The following is a 21,046-nucleotide window of genomic DNA, read 5'->3' on the forward strand; positions in this document are numbered from 1 at the left end:
TGGCTTGTTTTCTCCCAAGTTGTGAATCCTTAAGGTCTGGAGTCAGAGGCCGTGTTTGTCGTGATTGTCAGATCTTTGCCTAATCTGCTGTTCTGGTGCCATTGGCAGGGCGCAGGCTTGGAGGTTGGCAGATGAGGGGTCTTCTGGATGCCCCGCCAAGCAGCACTCATTGTCCAGTACCTTACTGTCATCTGCGACTCTCTCTTCTCTTCCCAAGCAGACATTCTGTTCCACGGTTCAAGCTTCAATTTATCTTCATGGTCCATTCAACTGATATCGCGCTTCACCACAAGTTATTCACCATCATGGCCAGGTAGGCTCATTATGTTCCCTCGTTTCCTTGACTTGGTGGCTAACGTGGTTGTTTCCTGGCAGACCCGAATACCAGCCTGTGTCTCGAAACAATGTCGACCAAATTCCACTTGTCGAGCCGGGCGCTTCAGCCGGCGACGAAGCATCCGACTCTGACCTTGAAAACGACATCGCCATCAGCGAAAGCGAATTAAAGCGCGACCATATTCCGAGACGAACCCTCATTCGAGTCCTGGCAGCTAATGGGGTCATCCAAATACCAATCTGGGGTATGTCTACCTCTAGCCTTGTATCATACATCTACTCACAGAACATCCAGGCTTTGCAATTAGCTACGGAGTATTAGAGGAATATTACTTCAACAACTGGACTCTCCAGGGAAACAAAGACATCACGGGCGCGATCGGAACAACTGCCAATGGCATCATGTACCTCTCCATGCCCTTCCTTTTCGCCCTATTCACGAGACGATGGGCGTACCGGCGTCAAGAGGCTGCTTTCTGTGGTGCCCTCATTGCGTCTATCAGCTTCTTCCTTTCAACGTTTAGCACAAATGTTTGGCATCTGCTCGTCACGCAGGGTATCACCTCAGCGTTTGGATGCGCCCTAATCTACAGCCCCATCACCCTCTCCTTGGGCGAATGGTACACTACCAGTAACCGATCCGTAGCGTACGGACTGGTCTTGTCGTGCAAGAACATCGTTGGCACTCTCGGTCCATTCCTGTTCAAAGCTTCACTGGATACTTGGGGCTTCCGGACAACTATGACTGCTTGGGCGGTGTTCGTTGGCGCCGCGAGCATCCTCAGTATCAGCCTTGTTCCCATCCCACCGTCAAGAATTGCCATGCACAAGACACCAGAGAGGAACATTCCTTGGGACTTTCTCAAGCACCCTGCTATATACTTCTATAGTATCGCGGTCTTCTTCCAAGGCACTGGCTATGGTTTACCCCAGACGTACCTGGGCACTTATGCGCAAGATTTTAGTCTCTTGTCAGAGACAATGGCAACTACTGTCTTGGCTCTACAGAACGCCGTTGGTATCCTTGCATCTGCTTTTTTCGGATGGCTCAGCGACAACAAGCAAATTGTCTTGTCAGCGCAAACTGTGTCTGCGATTCCATGTGTAACGAGCGGACTAGCCGTATTCCTCTTTTGGGGAAACACTACGCAAGGAGGCGTCTTTCTCTTGGTTCTCTTCTCCATCACGTTTGGCTTCTTCTCAAGTGGTTACAGTGCTACTTGGGGAGGAATACTCAAGCAAATGGAGAATGACTCTGCAGACAGGGGAGAGTCCATTGACGCCGGACTAATATACGGCCTAATCAACGGTGTAAGAGGTATCGGGTATCTAGTTGGAGGTGCAGTGAGTGTATGGCTAATCAACGCTGGTACGATTTCTGACTGCCAGCACTTTGGGTATGGTAGCAGTTATGGGCCGCTTATTCTCTTTACGGGTCTTGTTTCTCTTGCTGGAGGCTGGGTTGTAATCTGGAGCTGGTGGCCTGAATCTTGGACCTTTGGACGGCGTAATTGAGAAGCCATGGCGCGTCATGGACAGACCTCACTTATAGATATCTACATAAAAGACGATTGAGTATATTCAATGGCTCGAAGAGAAAAACAAGGTTTTACTTGATCCCCTGTGTAGGACTTTATCTACTTGTATAGACAAGTTAGAATGTCAGGGAATCCTACCCGCAGTAGGTGATAGCATCACACAATATATGAACAAAAGAGACTGGGAGGGCCAGACATCAGAGGTCAAATGGTGAGGTGCCATTGCAAGGCAATCTATTTTATTACAGCTTTAATACTTAAGACTGACCTGAAAGTCTTGTCCAAAGCCACCATCCCGTGTAAACTGTTCCAGTTCCGTCACATATGCCGTGCCATTATTGTATACAAGCTTCGGCAACAGCCCTTTTTGCCTTCCTTTGTCAGCATGGTACCCCACGCTCTTGGGCGCCTTACGAAGACCAGTAACAGTTATGTTCACGAGAGGAGGCTTGACGTCGTAGTCACCAGTGGTTTTGGCCCTCAGAATTCCCTTCCTGAAAGTATACTGTAGAGCATAATTAATTAGTCAAACTGCCCAATACTGAGATCAAGAGCCATTTCACTTACTGTGACAGTTTTGGTGGCTTCTGGCTCGAGGCTGACACCGTCATCAAAATACACACTTCCTTCAGCGTACTCATTATCGTCTAGAGCCACGATAAGTGAGAACGGGTTCCTTCTTGTCGCTGCAGTTGTATTTCCCGGTTTTTGCAATGTGAAAACCGTGCCGCCTCTGATATGGAGATTGATATGTTCCAAAGGTGCCTCAAGAGTGACGTTCTCTTGAGGTTTGGCATGGACTTCATTTAGAGTGTACCAATCATACCAACGTGTTCCTTCTCCAATCCCAGGAAACACACCTCTGACTGTGTTGGAGTTTGGTGTCAGCACTGGTGTTACTAGAAGGGATGGGCCCAGCAAGAACTGAGAATAGGTAGCCTTGAGTGTCTCGTCATTTGGGAACTCCCAGGCCAAAGCCCGCATGACAAGATCGCCTTGGGTATTGGCGTAGTGAAACAGAGTGTAGATGTAGTTCAGGAGGCTATATCTTATCGCTATGGCTCGACGCGAAGCTTCAGCAACAGATGACCAGACAAATGCTTCTTGGGATATGGTACCGCCCATGTTGTGATTACGATAGAAAGGCATGAAGGCTCCCAGAGACATCCATCGAGCACAAAGGTCAAAACTGGCGTTATGGGAGTAGCCGCAGATGTCAACTCCAAACATTGGAATGCCGGCCATCATGTGCGTCAGAGCATGCGAAATGGATAAAAACATACTACCCCATTTCGATGAGTTATCACCGCCCCATCTCGTAGCATATCGGCCAATGCCAGCAAAGTTGCCACGGGCGATGTTGAAGGGACGGCGACCAGGGAACAGCTCAAGCAGACCGTGATATGTCGCATTGGAGATCTGATTGCCAAATAAATTATGCAACTGGTATTCCGTGGTGTTCAACTTGTCATTGTGAGTTGCATCTGGAGAGATGGTCATTCTCCTGATGGAATGGCCGGGTTGCAGACTACAATGATCAGCATATCTTGTCAAGATTATGAACAAAACTGACTTACTTGTTGAGAACATAAGGTGGATAAGTGAGGTTTCTGACACCCGGAGTTGGCTCCGTACGTCCTAGGGTGCTAGTGGCAGGCACTTGGAAGACATGGGCCGCCTCGACCTCCGCTGATTGATTGGCCGCAAGCTCTTTTGACTTTTCAAATTCGGAGTGGTTAGTCACACTGAAGCCATCTGGGTACTCATAAAACATCCTGAGCTTCTCCCCTGGGATCAAGAACGGAACATGAACGGGGTTCATATCCAGACGACTATTTCCACAAGGTCCCACGCAGTACGAAGCGGGCTCTGTAAGATCAGAGAGCATTCCATCGTAAGGCACACTGTCGTACCATATCTTGAGCTCTTCGGCCCACCATTTGTGTGTCTCAGGTAGCATGAAATCTCCCCAGACAACAAACCCAGGCCAATTGTTGCCCGTGTAGAAGTCACCTGACTCTGGATCTCTGATAAATACTTTGAGCTTGGCGCCGCGTTCATAGGGACCATAAGTATCCTTTGGGTCATCAGGATTTGGACGGTATATGTTGGCCCATACTAGCGGAACGTAGTACTGCTCGTTCTCATGGAGCCAATCTACCCACTCTGCCATACGATGGGGCGGGAAAGTGACAGGGTTATTGGCGAAGCTGCGGAAGCCATCAAACATGTCGAAGTCTGACCAGATAGCCTCAAGCGGAATATCAGCCGCTCTGTAGTTCTCAACAATAGCTTCGATCTTGTCGAGGGTATCATATCCCAATCGGCATTGGTGAAAGCCCAATGTCCAGAACATCTGCATGGCAGGTAAGCCGACGCAACCAGCGTGATACTGGCGCATAGTTTCAACAGCAGTAGACCCGCCTTGCTTGTTCTGGCCGCTGAGGAAGTAGAGGTCAACACTTCCACCGATGGTGCGGTATGTCAAGGTCTCTGGTCTCAGAAGCCATTCTTGGCCATGAGCATTTCGGGCATATACACCGTGAGATGTGGTGTTGCTGCCCTTGTGGTATCGACTCTCCTGGTAGAACGGATGGACACCATAGATGTTTCCATCTATAGGGTTCCCGTGCTCTATGCCAGCGTCATTGGTCCAGAAGGTCTGAGTGAAGTTCTGTCCCAGATGGAAATCATGGATGTTCTCAGCTATCACAAATGTCAGCTTAGTTCCAGATACTTCTTGATGGGAACCATACCTAGTCCATAGACATTGTAGTCGGGCTCCATGCCAGTTACCAGTTCAACGAATTGGTCCTCGAATACGATGACGTGGCCGTACGTTGAGAACAGGACCTCTCTATCACAGCTCCGGGTGATTTTGAATTGAAAGCTCGGTGAATTACTATAGTGAATGGATTAGCTCATATGAATGACGCCGTGGAGCAACTTGACGACTTACCTAAACTCGAATCTGAGGTCACTATTCGAGATTGTCGTCTTCTCATCCCTCCTTGGCTCGAATACAAGTGAGTCTGGTAGGATATACTGAGTTATGTTCTGCTCAGTCAGATACTTAGGAAATATCTTTACATTCAGCCTTTCCTTTGTCTGATACTGAACCTCGAGTACCAGGTCACGAATGTCATTACCACTATATATAATCAGAGGAGTGTTATACTGAGTGAGATGAATACATACAACGCCTGGCAGTTAGGTCCAGCTATGGTCAAGTCTGCCTTCACACCTGTCAGATCCCTCTTGACATTTGTTGCCTTGTAGCCTGGGCATTTCTGTGGGTTGGGTGCATGAGGATCCCGGAATGTTGGTGTCAGGCTAGGAGCGACCGCAATCTCGGGCGAGGCCGTCTTGGACTGAACAACAGTCGATGTTGACGACTCAGCTACAGGTACCCATTAGTGTACAAATTCCGGCTACAAGCTCTCTGACAGACGCGTACCTTGCGCTATGACTATGAATACTATTAAAGCCAGCAAGTAGTTTAACATTGTGATATTCGATGTATCAAACGACTGTCGAGACTGAGGGCGAGCGGAAAAGTAGTATGACTGTAAGCAATTTCACCACTAGGTAAGCCAGCCTTTGGAAGTCTGCTGCACACGATTTGATGAGACCAAATGCTTATCTTTCGACAAACTCAGAAGAAACGGATTTGGATAGATGAAGCGACAATCCATAACCAGAATAGGTGAGCTGCCCGAGACGTAAACCTCTGATGATACGTGCCATCCTCAATCCCCAGCCGGTCTTCCATCACCATCCAGACAGCGGATCCTTTCGCATGGTGGCGCGTATAGATCCCAGATGCCGATGCTATCATTGCCATGAATCGTGATGGTTTCATCCCCCCACTATTTCGCGGAGGAGGTGTAGGGTTAGTAAAATGCAACATCGACAAGAGCCCGCGTCTCACGGATATCTCGGCACGGACATGTTTAGGGGCGGCAACTGAAAGAAGCATAAGATAGTGCCGGGTAGTAGCTGGGGCCAGGGTTTGCGACCCGTACCTGTAGTCTTGCAGGAGAGTGCATACGCCGTGTGAGTATCGACAGTGTGAAAAGACTGAAAGGCCAGCCAACCTTATGCGATTAGACCCCTGTCATTTCCCCGAGGGAACCCACCAAATAATTTCCCTCCAGCTCCTCTCGCGGTCGGTTCCTCCCCAAATGATAAGCGGGGAGCTAGTTTAGTGGTCTACATCCCCAGATTGGGGCACATACATGCATGGTAAGACCGTAGGACAAGGACTTGGTCGCGTAGATACGCCAATTAGCATAGATCATCTCAAATCCTTCCAATGATGCCATTGTCCATGTTACTGATGCATAACACCATGAAACTTGATCTTCTCTTTTTTGTATCTCGGTGCGACACATCCTTTCCAACGCTAATCATGCTTGTCAGAAAGCTTATGCTGTATTTTTGTAATCGCAGGCCTCGACCCCCATCCCGGATGATATGATGATCCTTGCACGCTCGGACAAACACTGTGAAACTCGTGCTCAAGATATCACGAGAAGGGTACAGTTACCGGTCACAGTAACGACCTGCGCTTGGGTACTTTCTCAGCCAGTAACATTAACGAGATACTCCAATCAAGCAGGCCACGTCATCTCGGCATGTATCAACGTAGTATTGCAGCCGAAATGATAGTCGCTGATGAAAGAAGCCGTGGGCTCACTGCATGGAAAAGTATCATCTCGAAAAGGAAAGTCGTCGCATGATCATGGTTACAATCTTTTGGAGGCGCGGAATATCCAATTTAGGAGTTCGTGTTGACTCCGTATCCCCGAAAGTTTGCCTGTCTTCGTGGGGGCAAGAGACCGTTCGATGCATCATTACAACAATCAATATCCCAAGCACTTCCATCATGACCTCTACAATAGCAAGATTCTCGTACAACACTTTCAAAGCCACTATAGTTTCTTGCAGAGTGTAACCACCATGACTACCATTGATCCTCGTTTGTTCTACGAGCAGGCACTTGCCGATAATGGGATCACTCATGCATTTGGTGTCCCTGACTCCTGTTTGAAGGGATTCCTAGCATATTTGTATGCAAACAAAAAGTCGCCAGAACAGATCGTCACAGCCAGTGAAGGTGCTGCTGCTGCGCTGGCTGCAGGTTACTATCTGTCAACTCAGAGTCTCGCCGTTGCATACATGCAGAACTCGGGTCTTGCGAATGCTTTGAACCCTCTACAGTCCCTGGCTGCCAAAGAAGTGTTTGGAATTCCAATGCTTCTTATGGTCGGCTGGCGTGGGCGTCCAGGAGAGCATGATGAGCCAGAACATCTCTTAGCTGGCCCTCGCACCTTGGAGACTCTGGAGTCGCAGGGGTTTCCTTATGAGATCCTACCAGACACTCTTGAAGAAACCAAGGCTGCAGTCGGAAGACTCGTCAAAGCCGCCAAGGAGGGGAGCACTCCGGTTGCTCTTGTCATCCCCAACCACAGATTTGCTGCATACAAGCCAGATCATGAAGCCAGTAATGGTGTTTGGCACCCAGCTGTCACAAACCTCGCCAAACATTCAGTCAGACCTGAAGATTGGCGTTCATCCGAGGGACAACCCCCTCTGTCGCGGGAACACTCTATCAGAATCATTCTCAAGAGACTCTACCCAGAAGATGTCACTGTATCCTCTGTTGGGGGTAATTCTCGTGAAATTTACATGGTTCGAAAAGAGAACAAAGAGGACCTGTCTCGTGCATTCTTATCCATCGGAGCCATGGGCCACACATACCCGCTCGCCTTTGGCGTTCAGATTGGCCATCACAAAGGCCGTGTCGTTTGTGTTGAAGGCGATGGTTCCTTCTTGATGCACGTGGGCAATGTGGCCGTTCTGGCTGCCCAAGCCTCGGACAAGCTGATCCACGTGGTGATTCATAATGGCATTCATTGCTCAACTGGGAATCAGCCTGTTCCGATCAGCACCAACAACCTTCTTTCTCTTTGTGGAAGTTTGCCTTATAAGCAGAAATTCTTTGTAGATAGTGCTGAAGGTCTTATTCAGGCATTTGAATGGGCTGACAAGACTGCTCTGATTGTTGTTGTCGTCAACCAGGACGTCTCAAAGGATTTGCCGCGACCCTCAGAGCACCCATTTGAATTGCGAGATGCGTTTATCTCCCATTTTACTAAATAGAACGGGCTCTTCGTTGGAACATTGATTATCTAGGTTGAAATTGACTTCATGGAACTGATAACTCTTGTGAACTCCGATGATTGTAGAAGTTTTAAAACTAAAAGCCTCTACTCAGTATAGCTTAGTTCATCGCTTCGATCGTGCGTGTGTGTTCAACACTGGAGAATATTTGTCACCTGTTTCTTTATCTATGAGAATAAATACTGCAGCCAACTCTATAGCCCTTAATACCCCGCACCGGTACGGCACTGATCGACAACAAAACAGCACTAGGATGCAGTAATCTTGTTGGCACACAGGCTTCTGTAGTGGGGGTTCTGCCACGCGCCCTTTGACTGTTACAGTACAAGAACAAGTTTACCTGCTGGCCGACCCCTCTTTTAAAAGGCCAGACAGTTTCGCGACCTCGATGAATCATTCAACTTGTGACCTTCAATCATACAATTATTTCTGACATTTCCACTATTCTTCCTAGACATTCTTGCAATTGACCACCATCTACTTTCATCATGCCTCAAACGCAAAAGGCTCGTGTACCGGTCATTTTCGGTGCCATGACGTTTGGGAGAGAAGGTAGGCTAGCGTTTTCATCAAGAGATGACTCTCACTGACATCAATAGGGGTTGAGCAAGCGCGTATCCATGATCTCAAGGAAGCTAATGCCATGCTGGATCTGTTCCAAGAACACGGTGGTACAGTTGTCGATACAGCTCGTGTGTATGCTCAAGGTTCTTCTGAAGAGTACCTTGGGCAGCTGGATTGGCAAGCTCGAGGTCTCCGAGTTGACACCAAGCTATACCCCAACATCCACGATGGGACTGGTAAAATCACTCATTCTGCCGATGATCTTCGGAAGCACCTAGATGAGTCTCTCAAGGCCCTCAAGACCGACAAGATAGATCTCTGGTATCTCCATGGACCAGACCGCGACACCCAATTTGAGGAGACTCTCAGAGCCTGTAATGACCTGCACAAGGAGGGCAAGTTCAACAGGCTCGGAGTGAGTAACTACATGGCTTGGGAGGTTGCCTATATGAGCGAACTGTGTATTCGTGAAGGATGGATTCGACCTACGGTTTATCAAGGAGTATACAACGCCATTCACCGAACAGTCGAAATGGAGTTATTTCCTTGTCTCAAACACTACGGCATCACATTTTATGCCTTCAGTCCACTGGCCGGAAGTCAGCTAACTGGGCGGTACAAGCGGGACACTCAGGATACAGATATTGAATCCATGTCTCGCTTCGATCCAAACACCTTTCAAGGTCGCAAGTACAGGAGGCGATTCTGGAAAGACGTCATCTTTGATGCTGTTGAGCTTATTAGGAATGAAGCTGGAAAGCATGGGCTTACAGAGATGGATTGTGCTTTCCGCTGGATTGAACATCACTCACAGCTTGATCCTGAGCGAGGTGATGCGGTGATCATTGGAGCCAGCAGTAAGAAGCAGCTGGAGCAGAACTTGGATCTGCTGGAGAAAGGGCCTTTGCCTCAGGAAATTGTGGATGTTCTGGACAAAGCGTGGCTGATTACCAAGGGCAGCGTTAACAATTATTGGCATTAGTTGGCTATCAGGCTCAAGGGTATTTTATTACTGGCAGTCCTAATTGTCACCTATCATTTCTGCTTGAATCAATTGACATTATTCGCATTGCCATGACCCGGCCAGCCTCTCATTAATATCATAACTTGAGGTCTTTCATACGCCCCGCTACATTACGTTGTTTGCCATCCTGTGTAAATGGTGTGATCCGGGGAGCGGGGAGGCCATGACCTCCGGTTTTCGGATCTCATTGCAAGTCCTAAAGATTTGGACATCTGATTGGCGGTTGGTCTATGTTTGCTGGCGAATGTGCGGAGACAGATTACGGCGCATTCTTATCACTGTTGGTTGCACTCCATCTCGGATATATCGGCATCGATGAGCAAGTCACCTTGCAGTAACAAATGATAGCAAACAAGTTTTAGGAATACCTGAGAAGAATCATATCATGCGACCCACACGCCTATCCAACTGCTTTTGGAAATTTGTCACGAATGTTCGTGCCATTGCATTCTATGCACTATATTTGGCACTGCTTTGACTTGGGTCACCTGATTGCTTGACCTTCCCCCTCACATACCTCACTACTCCAATGCCCGGAGCTTGAGACAATCTGCAGCTCAATTGTAGTACACTTTCGCATTGCCAAAGGAGCTCTAATCATGACAGACTGGAAGAACGCCGAGTACACTCTCTACTCCTCTCCCTTCTCTCTCTACTCAATGATGGCCCGTCACACCATCCAGCTTGGCCCAACGACCCATGGTGCAACACCACCTAAAAGCATCACTCTACACTTCATCAACCATAAGGCCCATGAGAACCTCAGCGAGGATTACTTGATCAATGTCAACCCAAAAGGTCAAGTTCCGGCCATGAAGGGCAACCTCCTCGAAGAAACTCTTACTGAGAGTCGTGCCATCTCTCTTCATCTAGCAGAGAAACACTACCCTGCCATGCTGGGAGGCAAGAATGAGAGCATCGTCAGAGATCTCTTCGAAAGGCTGCATGCTGTCTACGGACTATCAATCAGCAACCCGAAACCGACAGCGGAAATGACTCAGCGAAATCCGTCGCCAGTTGAAAAGATGCTCCAACGGACTGATATCAGTCCCCAGTATCGCGCCGCTCTGGAAGCCAAACTTGCCTTGTAAGTTATACCTCATGCAATAAATAGCAGCATTGAACTTATAGAACTCTTTAGTCACAACCAGCATAACGCAATTGCCTTCCAACCTGGTGTTGTAGCTAAGCATCGCGCAGAACTCAAAACTATTTTTGAACAGGTTGTGGAGCACCGTAAACAGAGTGGCTCATATGAGGACCATGACCAATGGATCTTTGGGTCGGACGTTGGACCGACTATACTCGATAGTCATCTGCTCCCTTTTACCTTGCGATGTCTGGAGGTAGGCAGCGAAGATCTTGTGCCTCTGGAGCTGCAACGTTGGGCCAAGGCGAAGGAAAAGAGCCCTTCATGGCAGAAAGTCATGCATGGAAAGCCGACTACGTATCATCCTTCCATGGGTCCTGTTGCAGAGATGTCTGAGATGATGACTCTTTGATGGTGTCGGTATGGTACTGCTGGTCTCTTTATGATAGATGTTTCAATGTCCTATCACAGGGTTCTTCGTTTTCGTGTTTCCCTATCAGCTCTTGATAACGAAATTATCTATAATTGCGAGGTAAGCCCAAGACTAGTACGCATGGCCGCTATGCGATAATCGAGTATCAAGGTCTTTAAATTGTGTCGATCTATCCGTGCACTGATGTAAACATCTCATCTATGTCTCTTTCTGACTTCCTATTGCGTATCTTCATAGAAAAATAAATCAAGCGCAGAAGTGTCTATCATGAACAAATCATCTAATAAAGGGTCTTGGGTAGATCCTAGAAAACCTGTGCTTGGATAGAAGTCGGTAGTTGTGGGCTGTGAATTCGAAATCAAATCAGCCAAGGCAGTGTTCAGTACTGTTTGACCGTTTTGATTACTCCACATAGGTGAATCCTCGTTTACATGCCCATATGAGGATGGGCGACCCTGAGCATTCAGCTGAGGATCAGCGAGTTGTTGGTGATGTTGCCCAGACGGTGCAACATGTTGCAGTCTCGTAGACGCCTTTTCAACTCTCTCTTCCCTGACCTTGGAGGCCCTCTGTTCAAGAACCTGCATCAACCCTTTCGCATAAGTCCAATACTTTACCAGCTCTCGTAGAGCTGCAAGAAACGTGTCTAGTATGTGTCGTGATTTGGCAGCTAGCAGCGGCTTGCTTGTGCTGATCTGGTTCAAAATGTAGATAGTTGCTGTGAACAGAACATGGTTGCTGTATAACCATAGTGACGAGATCATACTTTTACTGAGTAGAACCTCGAAAACAGACGCAATCGCTACTGTTGATTCCCTGCAAAGGATGGCATTTTCTTGTGCCTCGAGGGATTGATCCCTGATGCCGGGCTTTGGTGCTGGTCGGTGTATCAGCAGGATAAAGTTGTGATGAGTCAGGTGAAACAGAGACTGCCAGATATCAAGGTCGGAAAGTTTCAATTGCAGCCTCGATGGAAGCTCAAGCATCAAGTTCCCGAGAGATTCATCTGCTCTCTTTATGGCCTCAGCTCTTGCTTCCATGGAAGCTCGTGGTGACCATCCATCTCTTATGGTCTGCGATATAATCTTGCAAAGTTTGGTGTGATAGGTGATGAACTCAAACTCTGCCCCAGGAATCCCTTCGAGATCAGCAGGCTTCAGGTCGGCAACATCTGAGTCCCATAGGTTTCTGACATAGTTAGTGGGTTCGTCTCAGAGAATTATAGTCTAATGATGGACTTACATGGCTTGAGGCCGACCAGCTGAGGTCGCTGAGATTGTGTCAAACTGGAAGAGAACCCACCAGAGCCGGACATACTTTCGCTTGTAGACCGGTAGGTTCGTGGAGTGACTAGCGTCGCGATGGAGACCTACGGCCATTGCCGTCCTGATAGCAATTCCAATCCAGTGCCATGCGTTGGCGTCAGAATACCACGTCAACAGCAGAGGCACCTGAACATAAACAAGCCTATCATGCCATGAATCACTCAAGACCAGATATTTGGCTCTTCGGAAAAAGGCAGGAAGTAGAGGAAGCATATTTTCGTCTTGAGACGCTAGCGTGTGAGCTCCAACGAGTAAGATGGCGTTGAGGAGCGTCAAGCAGAGGGGGTTCATGCGATCCTGCTCCTGGTATTGGGTCATGAATAGCTCCTCGTCCACAATTGGCCACCCACGGTTGACGAGGTCAAAATAAGCTCTTATCAGTCTCATCTCAAGAGCCTTGCTGGGCCGTATAAGGATCTCTTCTGGGATATTATGTGCTTCATACCAATTCTCGGAAGAGTCCAACTGTCCGTTGCCGAAGTGAAAGACCTTATCAAGTCCGGTCTCAGAGGTACTCTGTCGCACGAGGTAATGGCAGTTTGAGAGCTCGGATCCAATGAAATGACAGCGAGTCCGATGGCCGAGCTCGACCTTGCTAAGCTCAACCTCTGTCTTGTCATTGCGGTTCAAGAGGTGAGATCCGAGATCTTGCTCGCCATCTTCCCTTGCAGTGGAGAGAGGCTCAGTGAGTGTAGGTGATGGGGCCGCTGGTGAGTTTGTCGCTTCTCGAGGACGGAGAGGAGCAAGGATGGCTGGTCGATTTGATGATTGTCTCGTGTCCTTTTTGTTAGGACACATGCGACATCCCGATCGGCCATGAGTGCTGCAGTTCGTACATGGAACGCCTTTATCGACTATATCGCAGCGAATCTTTCGCTGGCGGCAGTTGATGCAAGCTCGCCCTTCAGGTAATGGTCAGCAATTGAGCGATATGAGGGGACAGAGTGCAGGGTAACTCACTTACAGGTCCATCCGCACGAGGCAAATGTGACCTCTTGGCCGCTATATTCTGCGACCGGGGGCGATCACAAGGCATTTCTGTTACAGTTATAAGAAGTTACTGCAGAGAAATTGTCAATCATCAAGGATATCAGGTTGTCCACCAGTCGGTCACGGACTGCCGTTGGTACTTTTGCAAAAATAAGAAAAACAGGCGCTCGTCTAATTTCGCTCAATCCCTGTCATCAGTGATGGAAAGAGGCGTTTCAGTGGCGTAGCATTCTGATGTGGATAACACTGACTGCTATCAACTTAGCTCTCTCAGTTTGATGCTGGTTACAGGTATCCAAGATCGTAAAAGAGCTTGTGTAAAGTACAGATACAGATTTGCAATGCGGCGACATGTCATCTTGACATCGATTTCTAATTGTTTATCCCGAGTCTCGGCGAATCTAGCCAATCAAACTCACTGATAACCCCGGGCCTCGGGGAAGTGAACCAATCACGGCAGGCTCTAGCCCAGGACGTCAGAGCGCTCCAACTAGCGCTTCTTCAGTCCGCGGCGAAACAGCCAATCAGAGAGTCTGCTTCAGCCCAGACGCACCTGGATATTGTCACAAAGGGCGTCATATCACCGTTTGCTTATAAACGTGCGATACAAAAGCAGTCTTCAGCCTGCTATATATAGAGTGAAGGGAGTTGAGTCGTAGCAACTAATTACATCCAATAACCAAGAGTCGTGAAATCGAAAACTCCCATATTACTGTCATCATGCCTTCACGATGCTTGCTTTCATCACGCGCCAAGCAGGACCCTACCCTTGAAATCGACATCCATGACCATTATGAGTCTAAAGTCTATACATTCGGTTCTACAATCTCGGGATTTGTTACAATAACAGCCCACAATCAACTCCCTTTTCAGTCTCTCCAGATTGATCTAAGAGGCATCACTTCAACATGTGGCCACGCATTCCAGTATGGCACACCTTTCAAGACTCATGTTTTTATGCAGCTACAAATGCCAATATCCGCATCAGCTCTACCTGTCAGCCAGTCGTTTGAGCCAGGAAAGTTGTACCACGTCCCTTTTCGATTCGCGATTCCCGAGCAGCTCTCATCTACTGCATGCAACCACCAGAACAGAGCAGTCAGGGAGCGACACCTACAGCCACCGCCTACAATGGGTTCTTGGGATCGTGACGACCTTGTAGGCGGTTCTGCAAACATCGATTATGTGATCAGAGCACGTCTTGTGCTGAGCAAGAACAAACAAGGGAGGGAACAGTACCTAGATCAGAGTCGCTCTGTCAAGATTATTCCAGCACTGCCTGAGCAACCTCCTCTTCATATCAGTCCCGACAACTCAGATTACTGCTTGTCCCAAAGTAAGACGATTAGAAAAGGTGTCATTGGCACAAAGACGGGGGTTGTATGCGCGTCAGTCACTCAGCCAGAGCCTATTCTCCTCTGCTTAGATGGACTCAACGCTTCCGGTTCCCAAATACCTATCGATCTAGAATACATTCCTGTGTCAACCAGTGCAGTAATGCCAGAGATACGGGTCAAGTCGGCCACCATCGAAACTTCTACAAACTTCTGGCTTGGTATAGATGGTTACTTGCCCGATCGCCATGAGAGGCCATCAAATTCAGTTGCTTCAGCAGCACCGTGGGAGACCTCGAACGCCCTTGTTCTCAGGGGGAAAGAAACGGTGAACTGGCAGAAAGACCACCCACTCGTCTCTGATAAGGAATCGGACAGGAGGTCCTCAGAGCCTGTGCACATTTTAAAAGACTGTGCAGAGCCTCACTCCGCGTCACGTTCAACCTCGTGCGCCTCCCATTCGGACTTTGATTCATCCAAATCTAGAGCGTACAAAACGTCCCTGTCACAGTCATTCGAGCTTCCCACCGACAACTATCTGTTCCTTCCTACATTCTACTCCTGTATGGTCAGCCGAACCTATCGAATTCGAGTCACCCTAGCCATAGGCGCTTATGGCACTACGATTTCTCTCGTGGCACCGCTCCAGGTGGTAGCCAATGGGCTTGAAAATGCTCAATATCCCGACCAGCTAAACCCCGTAAGTGCATTAGCAATCCTTTAGTGCGAACACGAAGTTCTGAGATGACAAGATGACTCTCGATAGTGAATACGAACAATCGGGAGAGGTTCTTCCTCCATATAGTCGTTTGAGATAAGAATAAGACTTCGACCGTATTGCTTTAGAGCAAGAGTTTTTAGTCTATCTTTTTAATAATATCGCATCGCGGTGTCTTTGATACATAAACAGCTGCCTTACAGCCTTGAAGAAAGAAATCACATTAATCCCCACATTGCCTTAATACAATGATTGCAGTTCCTCATCAGAGATAAACAATCAGTGCTTCAGAAGCCTTCAGAGTCACTTCCAACTTACTCTTCTTGACTGAAAGCCTTTCAGTGTTTTGCTTTCCGCTCAACTCGCAGTTCTTGTTTGAGAAGGATTGACCTGCATAAACCGTCAGTAAAAGTTCCTATAGTGGATAGATAATTGGGACAAACCTCCGATGCTAGGTTGAGGAGATGACTTGGTTTGCGTAACAGGTACAGTTGTTTCGCTGCTTGGTCCGGTCATACGAAGGGCCTTGACCGAATTGCTCTTCAGCCCAGTAAGAGTGAACTTGGTTTCAGAGCGCGTACCACCTCCAGAGTAGTAGTCCGTATTGATCAAGACGACCTTGAATGCTTTGCCGTTCTTGTACACGATGTATTGAGCATAGGGGTCAGTGCCATCGTCGCTAGCAACGATGTAGTCTCCCCCAGCTACAGCGAGAGCACCGAAGTAGGCACCATAGAATGGAGCGTTGACATGATCACTCCACCACCAGTTGAAGAAAGCTTCGGGGTCAGTCAGAACTATCAGAGCATCGGGAACGTTTCTTGGACTCACCTTGATTAATGGTGCCTTGGTGGTAGAACAGTCGCTGGATTCCGAGAGTCAATGCGCGAAGGGTCTTGTCAGTTGTCTGAATGGCCGATCCAAAAGTCGAATCCATCTCGTAGTCAAGCCCATGGAATCCCGTCTCGCCTGAGTGAGTATGTCAGTAGGTGCAGGTCTTACAAGTAGCAAACCGCGTCTCACCTAGGATATATGGCCTTCCGGCGGCCTTAGCGCTAGAGATTGGCAGCAGGTTCAGGTCCTGAACAACCCTCTGATGCTTCATTTCCGGGCCCAGGTCATCGGCGGTAGCATTTGAAAATGCGTACAAGTGGCCATTGTACACCTTGGTAGCATCCTTGACTGTCTTGTTATAGCTGCTTTCAATTAGATAGGGAAGATTAGGCCAGTCGGGTTCAATCTCGAACGGGATGGCATATCCGCCACCAGCCAAGATGGGAAGAGGGCTCTTCCAGTGATTAACAAAATCTTGGGCCCAGTCAGCTGCGTTATTGCCCTCCTGAGTCTCGTTCCAGGGCGCTTCGGCTACTGGGTATTGCCAGTATTTCCAATACACTATGAGTAACAGTCAGCAAATTCCTTCTGCTTGGCACATGGTGGGTGTTGGTGAGAGATCCTACAGTCTGGCTCGTTTCCGAGTTCGATTGCCCAAAGGTACTTGGCCACCTTTTCCTTAGCTTTCAAAACGGCTGCAAAAGTATTTGTCCTATTGTTGAGGCCTCTGTTGAAGCCTTTGACATATCAGCACAGTTCACTTCTCACAAGCCAGTTTGCTTACCAAGAATAGTCTCGCTTCCGAACTTCTCTGTTTTGGTGTATGAATGAGCGTAAGTCGGCCCAGATATAAGAGGTTGACATACTAATCAAGTCAAAGAACTTGGGCCCATAGGTCAGACTCATGGGAGCCTCCAGAGGGTCATTGACACTATATGAAACGTAACCTTTAAGATCAGGATCGTAGGTAGCTCTATCTTGGGTAGTTCCTCCAATTCGGATAGGCATTTTGCAATTGTACAGCTTATTAAAGTGACTCATGCAAGGAAGCGTCAAGGATATATTGGTCATATAAGAAGGCCAAATGAAGAACTCGAAGCTTGCGCCCATCGTTAAAATCTTCCCGTAAACACGTTCAGACTCTGAGACTTACGAGGCTCCCACGGGTGCCGGGTCAATCGCGACGGCATTTTTTGGCTGGACATCTGGAACAGCATAATTAGGGGCTGCCAGAACAGAACTACCCAAACCAAGGCTTGCGAGCAAAAGAACGTGAACCATTGTGCCAAAAAGATCAATGAGGCTGAAGGAATTGTATTAATTCTATCACTATTTCATGTTTATTACTTGGGCTATTATATGTCTCTCATCGGCCGCTCATGTGCGGGCTATGTTACTCCGATTGGGAGACTCACAGCCCAAATGACAAGGATAACATCACCTTGAACCTTGCTAGTGGTTTAGCTAGCTTTAACCAAAGATTTTCTTTCCCCACAATCCCCGTAGTCTGGATGCGGGGAGTTTGGACTCGTTGAATATCACCTTGGCTATTAGGTCACTTGAACTGGATCTCCTGCCCGGCACGGAGTTTGTAATTCCGCTATTTTAAAGGCTCTAGAAGCCAGTCTAAGTACATATTAAAAGAGAAGTCTATTATCTTAATAAGTATTTTATTATTAAGCTTAAAGGAAATATTATTAAAAAAGAAGTTAATTATAAATAATATATAGCATTTTAATTATAATTCTTAATAGTTTAATAATACTTAAAGGACTAAGTTTAATATAGACTTTACAGCTTAATAGATATATATTATTATATATCTAATTTAATATATATCTAGGTAGTTTACCAAGCTCCATTATCCAGGCCAGCCATAAAGAGACTTCCATCATCAAAGGCAATAACACGATCCATGTCCATGAAGTATTCTTCTACTGGCATGAATTGCCTGGAAATCATTCCAGTCGCATCATTCAAAATGTCCGAGCCAGTGTTGTCCATAGAACCCTGATTTCTACCCGCATCTTGATATTGGACTGGCGACGAACGTGGAGGGTACGATGTGGTGCTGTTTGCCGTCAGTTGAGACTGCCAAGGTTGTTGCAGCTCTAATGCATTAGGCCACTGTTGGGCGTTCCTTGTCTCGGTCACACTTTCTGGCATATGATCCCAAGTTCGATGCTCCATCTCCTGGGTATAGTCTGACACAATAATCTTAAAGCTTTGATCCTCCTGGCATCGCTTGTACATGTCCTTTAGCTTAGTAGCATATTTGAAAGCGAGGTCCTTTGGCTGCTCTTTGCTTGCGCCATTCCAACGTCTGGACATTTCTTGCAAGCTCTGTGTTATTGATTGAAAATCATCCAAACGATCGTTCGAAGGGTCGCTCTTCCAATGGATGAGCAACATCTTAGCTGCGATATATAAACAGAACGCAAACGGACTGGTTATAGGCAAAGGATCCGGCGTACTTTCCAGATACTTGTGAGCAATTGTTGATATCTCGACACCAGCAGAGCAACAAGTATCAGCGCTCCATACGCTAGGCAATCGTTTTCTGAACGGCCACGACGGTCGTGGCCATGCGATGACTTGATGAAGTAGAATTGTAGATGCATTATGGATGACGTGGGCGAGAGTGAGGTTGGGGTCCATTCGTGAGGCCTGTCTCAAAACGCTAAAATTCCACTTCTTGGGCAAGAAAATCTTCCACTGAACAAGACGCAGGTCAAGCTCTTTAAACCGCGCAAGCCAAGAGCTGACTGCGTCTGGGTTGCTGGGGTCAAAGCGATGCTGCAGGAAGTACGTCGTGACTCTACTCATTGACTCGGTGGCCTCGACGCTGTAAGCAAATGCTCCTATCTGCGACACGTCGCTTTCGTTTGGGTCAGACTCAATCTGATTTCGCCGGTCTGTCTGGTCAGGCGTCTCGACATCTCGACGAGAGCGGCTTGCTGCCATGTTGCCCATGCCCCCTGTTGATTTATCCCAAATGCCGAGATAAGGCGTCTGAACCGCCTCTTGTTTGCGCCACAAAATACCATCACATGGGAGTCGTTGGTGAACATCGACAGAGGTTAGGCTCGTATTCCAGCCCATGGTGATGGAGCAATACCTATCAAGTAGAAAGACATTCCAAAAGACGCGGCGCCTTTCCTCCTGGTCGGTCCAATCCTTGGCTGGCCCTAAGTATGAGAATGGTCTGCAAATGGGCTGGGCTGCTTCGTCTTCGGGGTCCATGGTAAGCTGGAGAAACTCGACCTTTCGGCTCAGCGATGCGATGATGGCCCAGGAGCGGTCAGCATCCCCGCTTCCAATCTACGCGCCATTAGCGTTGACGCTTGCATCAGAGAGAGGCCTTCTACTCACATCGTTAAAAACTATGATAATCAAAGCCTGCAAGCCTTCCAGTGTATTGCTTTCCATTGACCTTAAAATGACCCACTCTCGTGTTTTTTCCACTGGCCATATTTCGCTCAACCCAAGCTCCTGGGGTAAATACCTGGATGCTATCATAACAAGTGCCTGAAGTATGACCTTGAGCTTTGGTAGTTCGCTGGGATCTTCCATGCGTTGGCGAAACCGATCTTGGTTAAGCATGGGTATCCAGGGATGGACATGAGTGAAGTAGGTGTCAATGTAGGACTCGAGCGCTCTAAAAGACGGTAAAGGCGGATCACTTTCAGTGAATTCAGAGCCCTCGCCAATATCTGTGCCATTGGAACGACGCCTTTTGCTGGAACCTCGCATAGAAGCCTGGGAACTTCGGACATTTTGTTTTGAAGACGCAATAAGCTTGGGGAGCTCATTAGCTAGTAAGGCGAGAACACTTTCGGCTGGACTTTCGACCCGGTCAGCAGTGAACCGCTGCCGGTCGTCCTGCGTGGTGCTAGCCGATGAGCTCAAGGGTTCCTGACTCAAACGCTGCTCAAGGGCATCTTGAGGGAGATGTCAGCGCACAAATTGGGAGAGTTCAAAGGTAATACATACCTAGACGCCTTTGGATGTTCTCGATGGCGCCAGCCTTAATGCCTGGTTTCGCTCTCCTGATTTCATATACACATTCTTGCTCTTATCCAGTTGTCAATGATACAATCCACATGTGGGGAAATATGTATCAACGCACCAATCTTGATGCAGTGAGAACATGCTGGACGGTCTCGAGAGCAGCGAAGCTTAGCCTTGCGACAACCATTACTGTTGGAATTGGTGATGTCAGTAGACGAGCGGGATACCCTACAGGTCGCAGGCTTTACGACTCGACAGGGCTTGAGCAGAGAGAGATGAACAACAACGGAGAACCTTACCATGCAATTCCGGCTCCCGGGTTACCTCCCCCACACTCTTGCTGGTCGTGAACTTGGCTGGGGCTGGTCATAGTCTGGGGAAACCGTCGCGTACGGAGAATGAATGGACCGCAAGATGAGCGTGTGCTACACAGCGTGTCTCAAGACCTGTCGCGACTTATTCCGAAGGCCGGTTGATGCTTGGCCTTGGTTACTGTACGAGCTCTTTTGTAAGTCGAGACAGGTCGATGATCCCTTGCGCTGTCTATGTTTCGTCCAATTGCGGTGAGTTTGACCCTGGGTCGTGTGCAGTTGCGAATGTCAAGATCAGAGTTCGGTGTAATGATCCGTCCGAAGAGGGGAATATGGCAGAGACTCCTCCGAC

General features: G+C 48.0%; 9 protein-coding genes across 9 annotated transcripts; 5 read left to right on the plus strand and 4 right to left on the minus strand.

The window, feature by feature from the left end:
- Positions 1-305: 305 nt before the first annotated feature.
- Positions 306-1,851, plus strand: FTJAE_403 (monocarboxylate transporter 2; the record flags this gene model as incomplete). The annotated part of the gene is made up of 3 exons (XM_037350392.1): positions 306-313; positions 376-581; positions 632-1,851. The coding sequence occupies 3 exons, from the start codon at positions 306-308 to the stop codon at positions 1,849-1,851; spliced, it is 1,434 nt and encodes a 477-aa protein (XP_037212521.1).
- A 273-nt stretch (positions 1,852-2,124) lies between these two features.
- FTJAE_404 (alpha-glucosidase precursor (maltase)) lies at positions 2,125-5,380 on the minus strand (the record flags this gene model as incomplete). Its single annotated transcript, XM_037350403.1, has 7 exons — positions 2,125-2,379; positions 2,442-3,402; positions 3,452-4,580; positions 4,631-4,776; positions 4,834-5,025; positions 5,073-5,274; positions 5,332-5,380. The coding sequence occupies 7 exons, from the start codon at positions 5,378-5,380 to the stop codon at positions 2,125-2,127; spliced, it is 2,934 nt and encodes a 977-aa protein (XP_037212522.1).
- A 1,456-nt stretch (positions 5,381-6,836) lies between these two features.
- Positions 6,837-8,039, plus strand: FTJAE_405 (phosphonopyruvate decarboxylase; the record flags this gene model as incomplete). Its single annotated transcript, XM_037350414.1, has 1 exon — positions 6,837-8,039. One exon carries the CDS (start codon positions 6,837-6,839, stop codon positions 8,037-8,039), a length of 1,203 nt encoding a protein of 400 aa, XP_037212523.1.
- A 509-nt stretch (positions 8,040-8,548) lies between these two features.
- Positions 8,549-9,606, plus strand: FTJAE_406 (potassium channel beta subunit; the record flags this gene model as incomplete). Its single annotated transcript, XM_037350425.1, has 2 exons — positions 8,549-8,612; positions 8,660-9,606. 2 exons carry the CDS (start codon positions 8,549-8,551, stop codon positions 9,604-9,606), a joined length of 1,011 nt encoding a protein of 336 aa, XP_037212524.1.
- Positions 9,607-10,247: 641 nt separating this feature from the next.
- Positions 10,248-11,150, plus strand: FTJAE_407 (glutathione S-transferase domain protein; the record flags this gene model as incomplete). Its single annotated transcript, XM_037350436.1, has 2 exons — positions 10,248-10,735; positions 10,790-11,150. The coding sequence occupies 2 exons, from the start codon at positions 10,248-10,250 to the stop codon at positions 11,148-11,150; spliced, it is 849 nt and encodes a 282-aa protein (XP_037212525.1).
- Positions 11,151-11,389: 239 nt separating this feature from the next.
- FTJAE_408 (cutinase transcription factor 1 beta) lies at positions 11,390-13,532 on the minus strand (the record flags this gene model as incomplete). The annotated part of the gene is made up of 3 exons (XM_037350447.1): positions 11,390-12,359; positions 12,414-13,398; positions 13,457-13,532. 3 exons carry the CDS (start codon positions 13,530-13,532, stop codon positions 11,390-11,392), a joined length of 2,031 nt encoding a protein of 676 aa, XP_037212526.1.
- A 674-nt stretch (positions 13,533-14,206) lies between these two features.
- FTJAE_409 (uncharacterized protein) lies at positions 14,207-15,544 on the plus strand (the record flags this gene model as incomplete). The annotated part of the gene is made up of 1 exon (XM_037350458.1): positions 14,207-15,544. One exon carries the CDS (start codon positions 14,207-14,209, stop codon positions 15,542-15,544), a length of 1,338 nt encoding a protein of 445 aa, XP_037212527.1.
- Positions 15,545-15,803: 259 nt separating this feature from the next.
- Positions 15,804-17,653, minus strand: FTJAE_410 (glycoside hydrolase superfamily; the record flags this gene model as incomplete). Its single annotated transcript, XM_037350470.1, has 8 exons — positions 15,804-15,928; positions 15,982-16,317; positions 16,370-16,507; positions 16,562-16,933; positions 16,999-17,109; positions 17,157-17,183; positions 17,239-17,303; positions 17,526-17,653. The coding sequence occupies 8 exons, from the start codon at positions 17,651-17,653 to the stop codon at positions 15,804-15,806; spliced, it is 1,302 nt and encodes a 433-aa protein (XP_037212528.1).
- A 567-nt stretch (positions 17,654-18,220) lies between these two features.
- FTJAE_411 (C6 transcription factor) lies at positions 18,221-20,570 on the minus strand (the record flags this gene model as incomplete). Its single annotated transcript, XM_037350481.1, has 5 exons — positions 18,221-18,789; positions 18,847-19,693; positions 19,745-20,313; positions 20,366-20,399; positions 20,502-20,570. 5 exons carry the CDS (start codon positions 20,568-20,570, stop codon positions 18,221-18,223), a joined length of 2,088 nt encoding a protein of 695 aa, XP_037212529.1.
- Between the last annotated feature and the right edge of the window lie 476 nt (positions 20,571-21,046).

The sequence above is a fragment of the Fusarium tjaetaba genome (genome assembly GCF_013396195.1).
Source record: "Fusarium tjaetaba strain NRRL 66243 chromosome Unknown NRRL66243_c0000011, whole genome shotgun sequence".
Lineage (NCBI taxonomy): Eukaryota > Fungi > Ascomycota > Sordariomycetes > Hypocreales > Nectriaceae > Fusarium > Fusarium tjaetaba.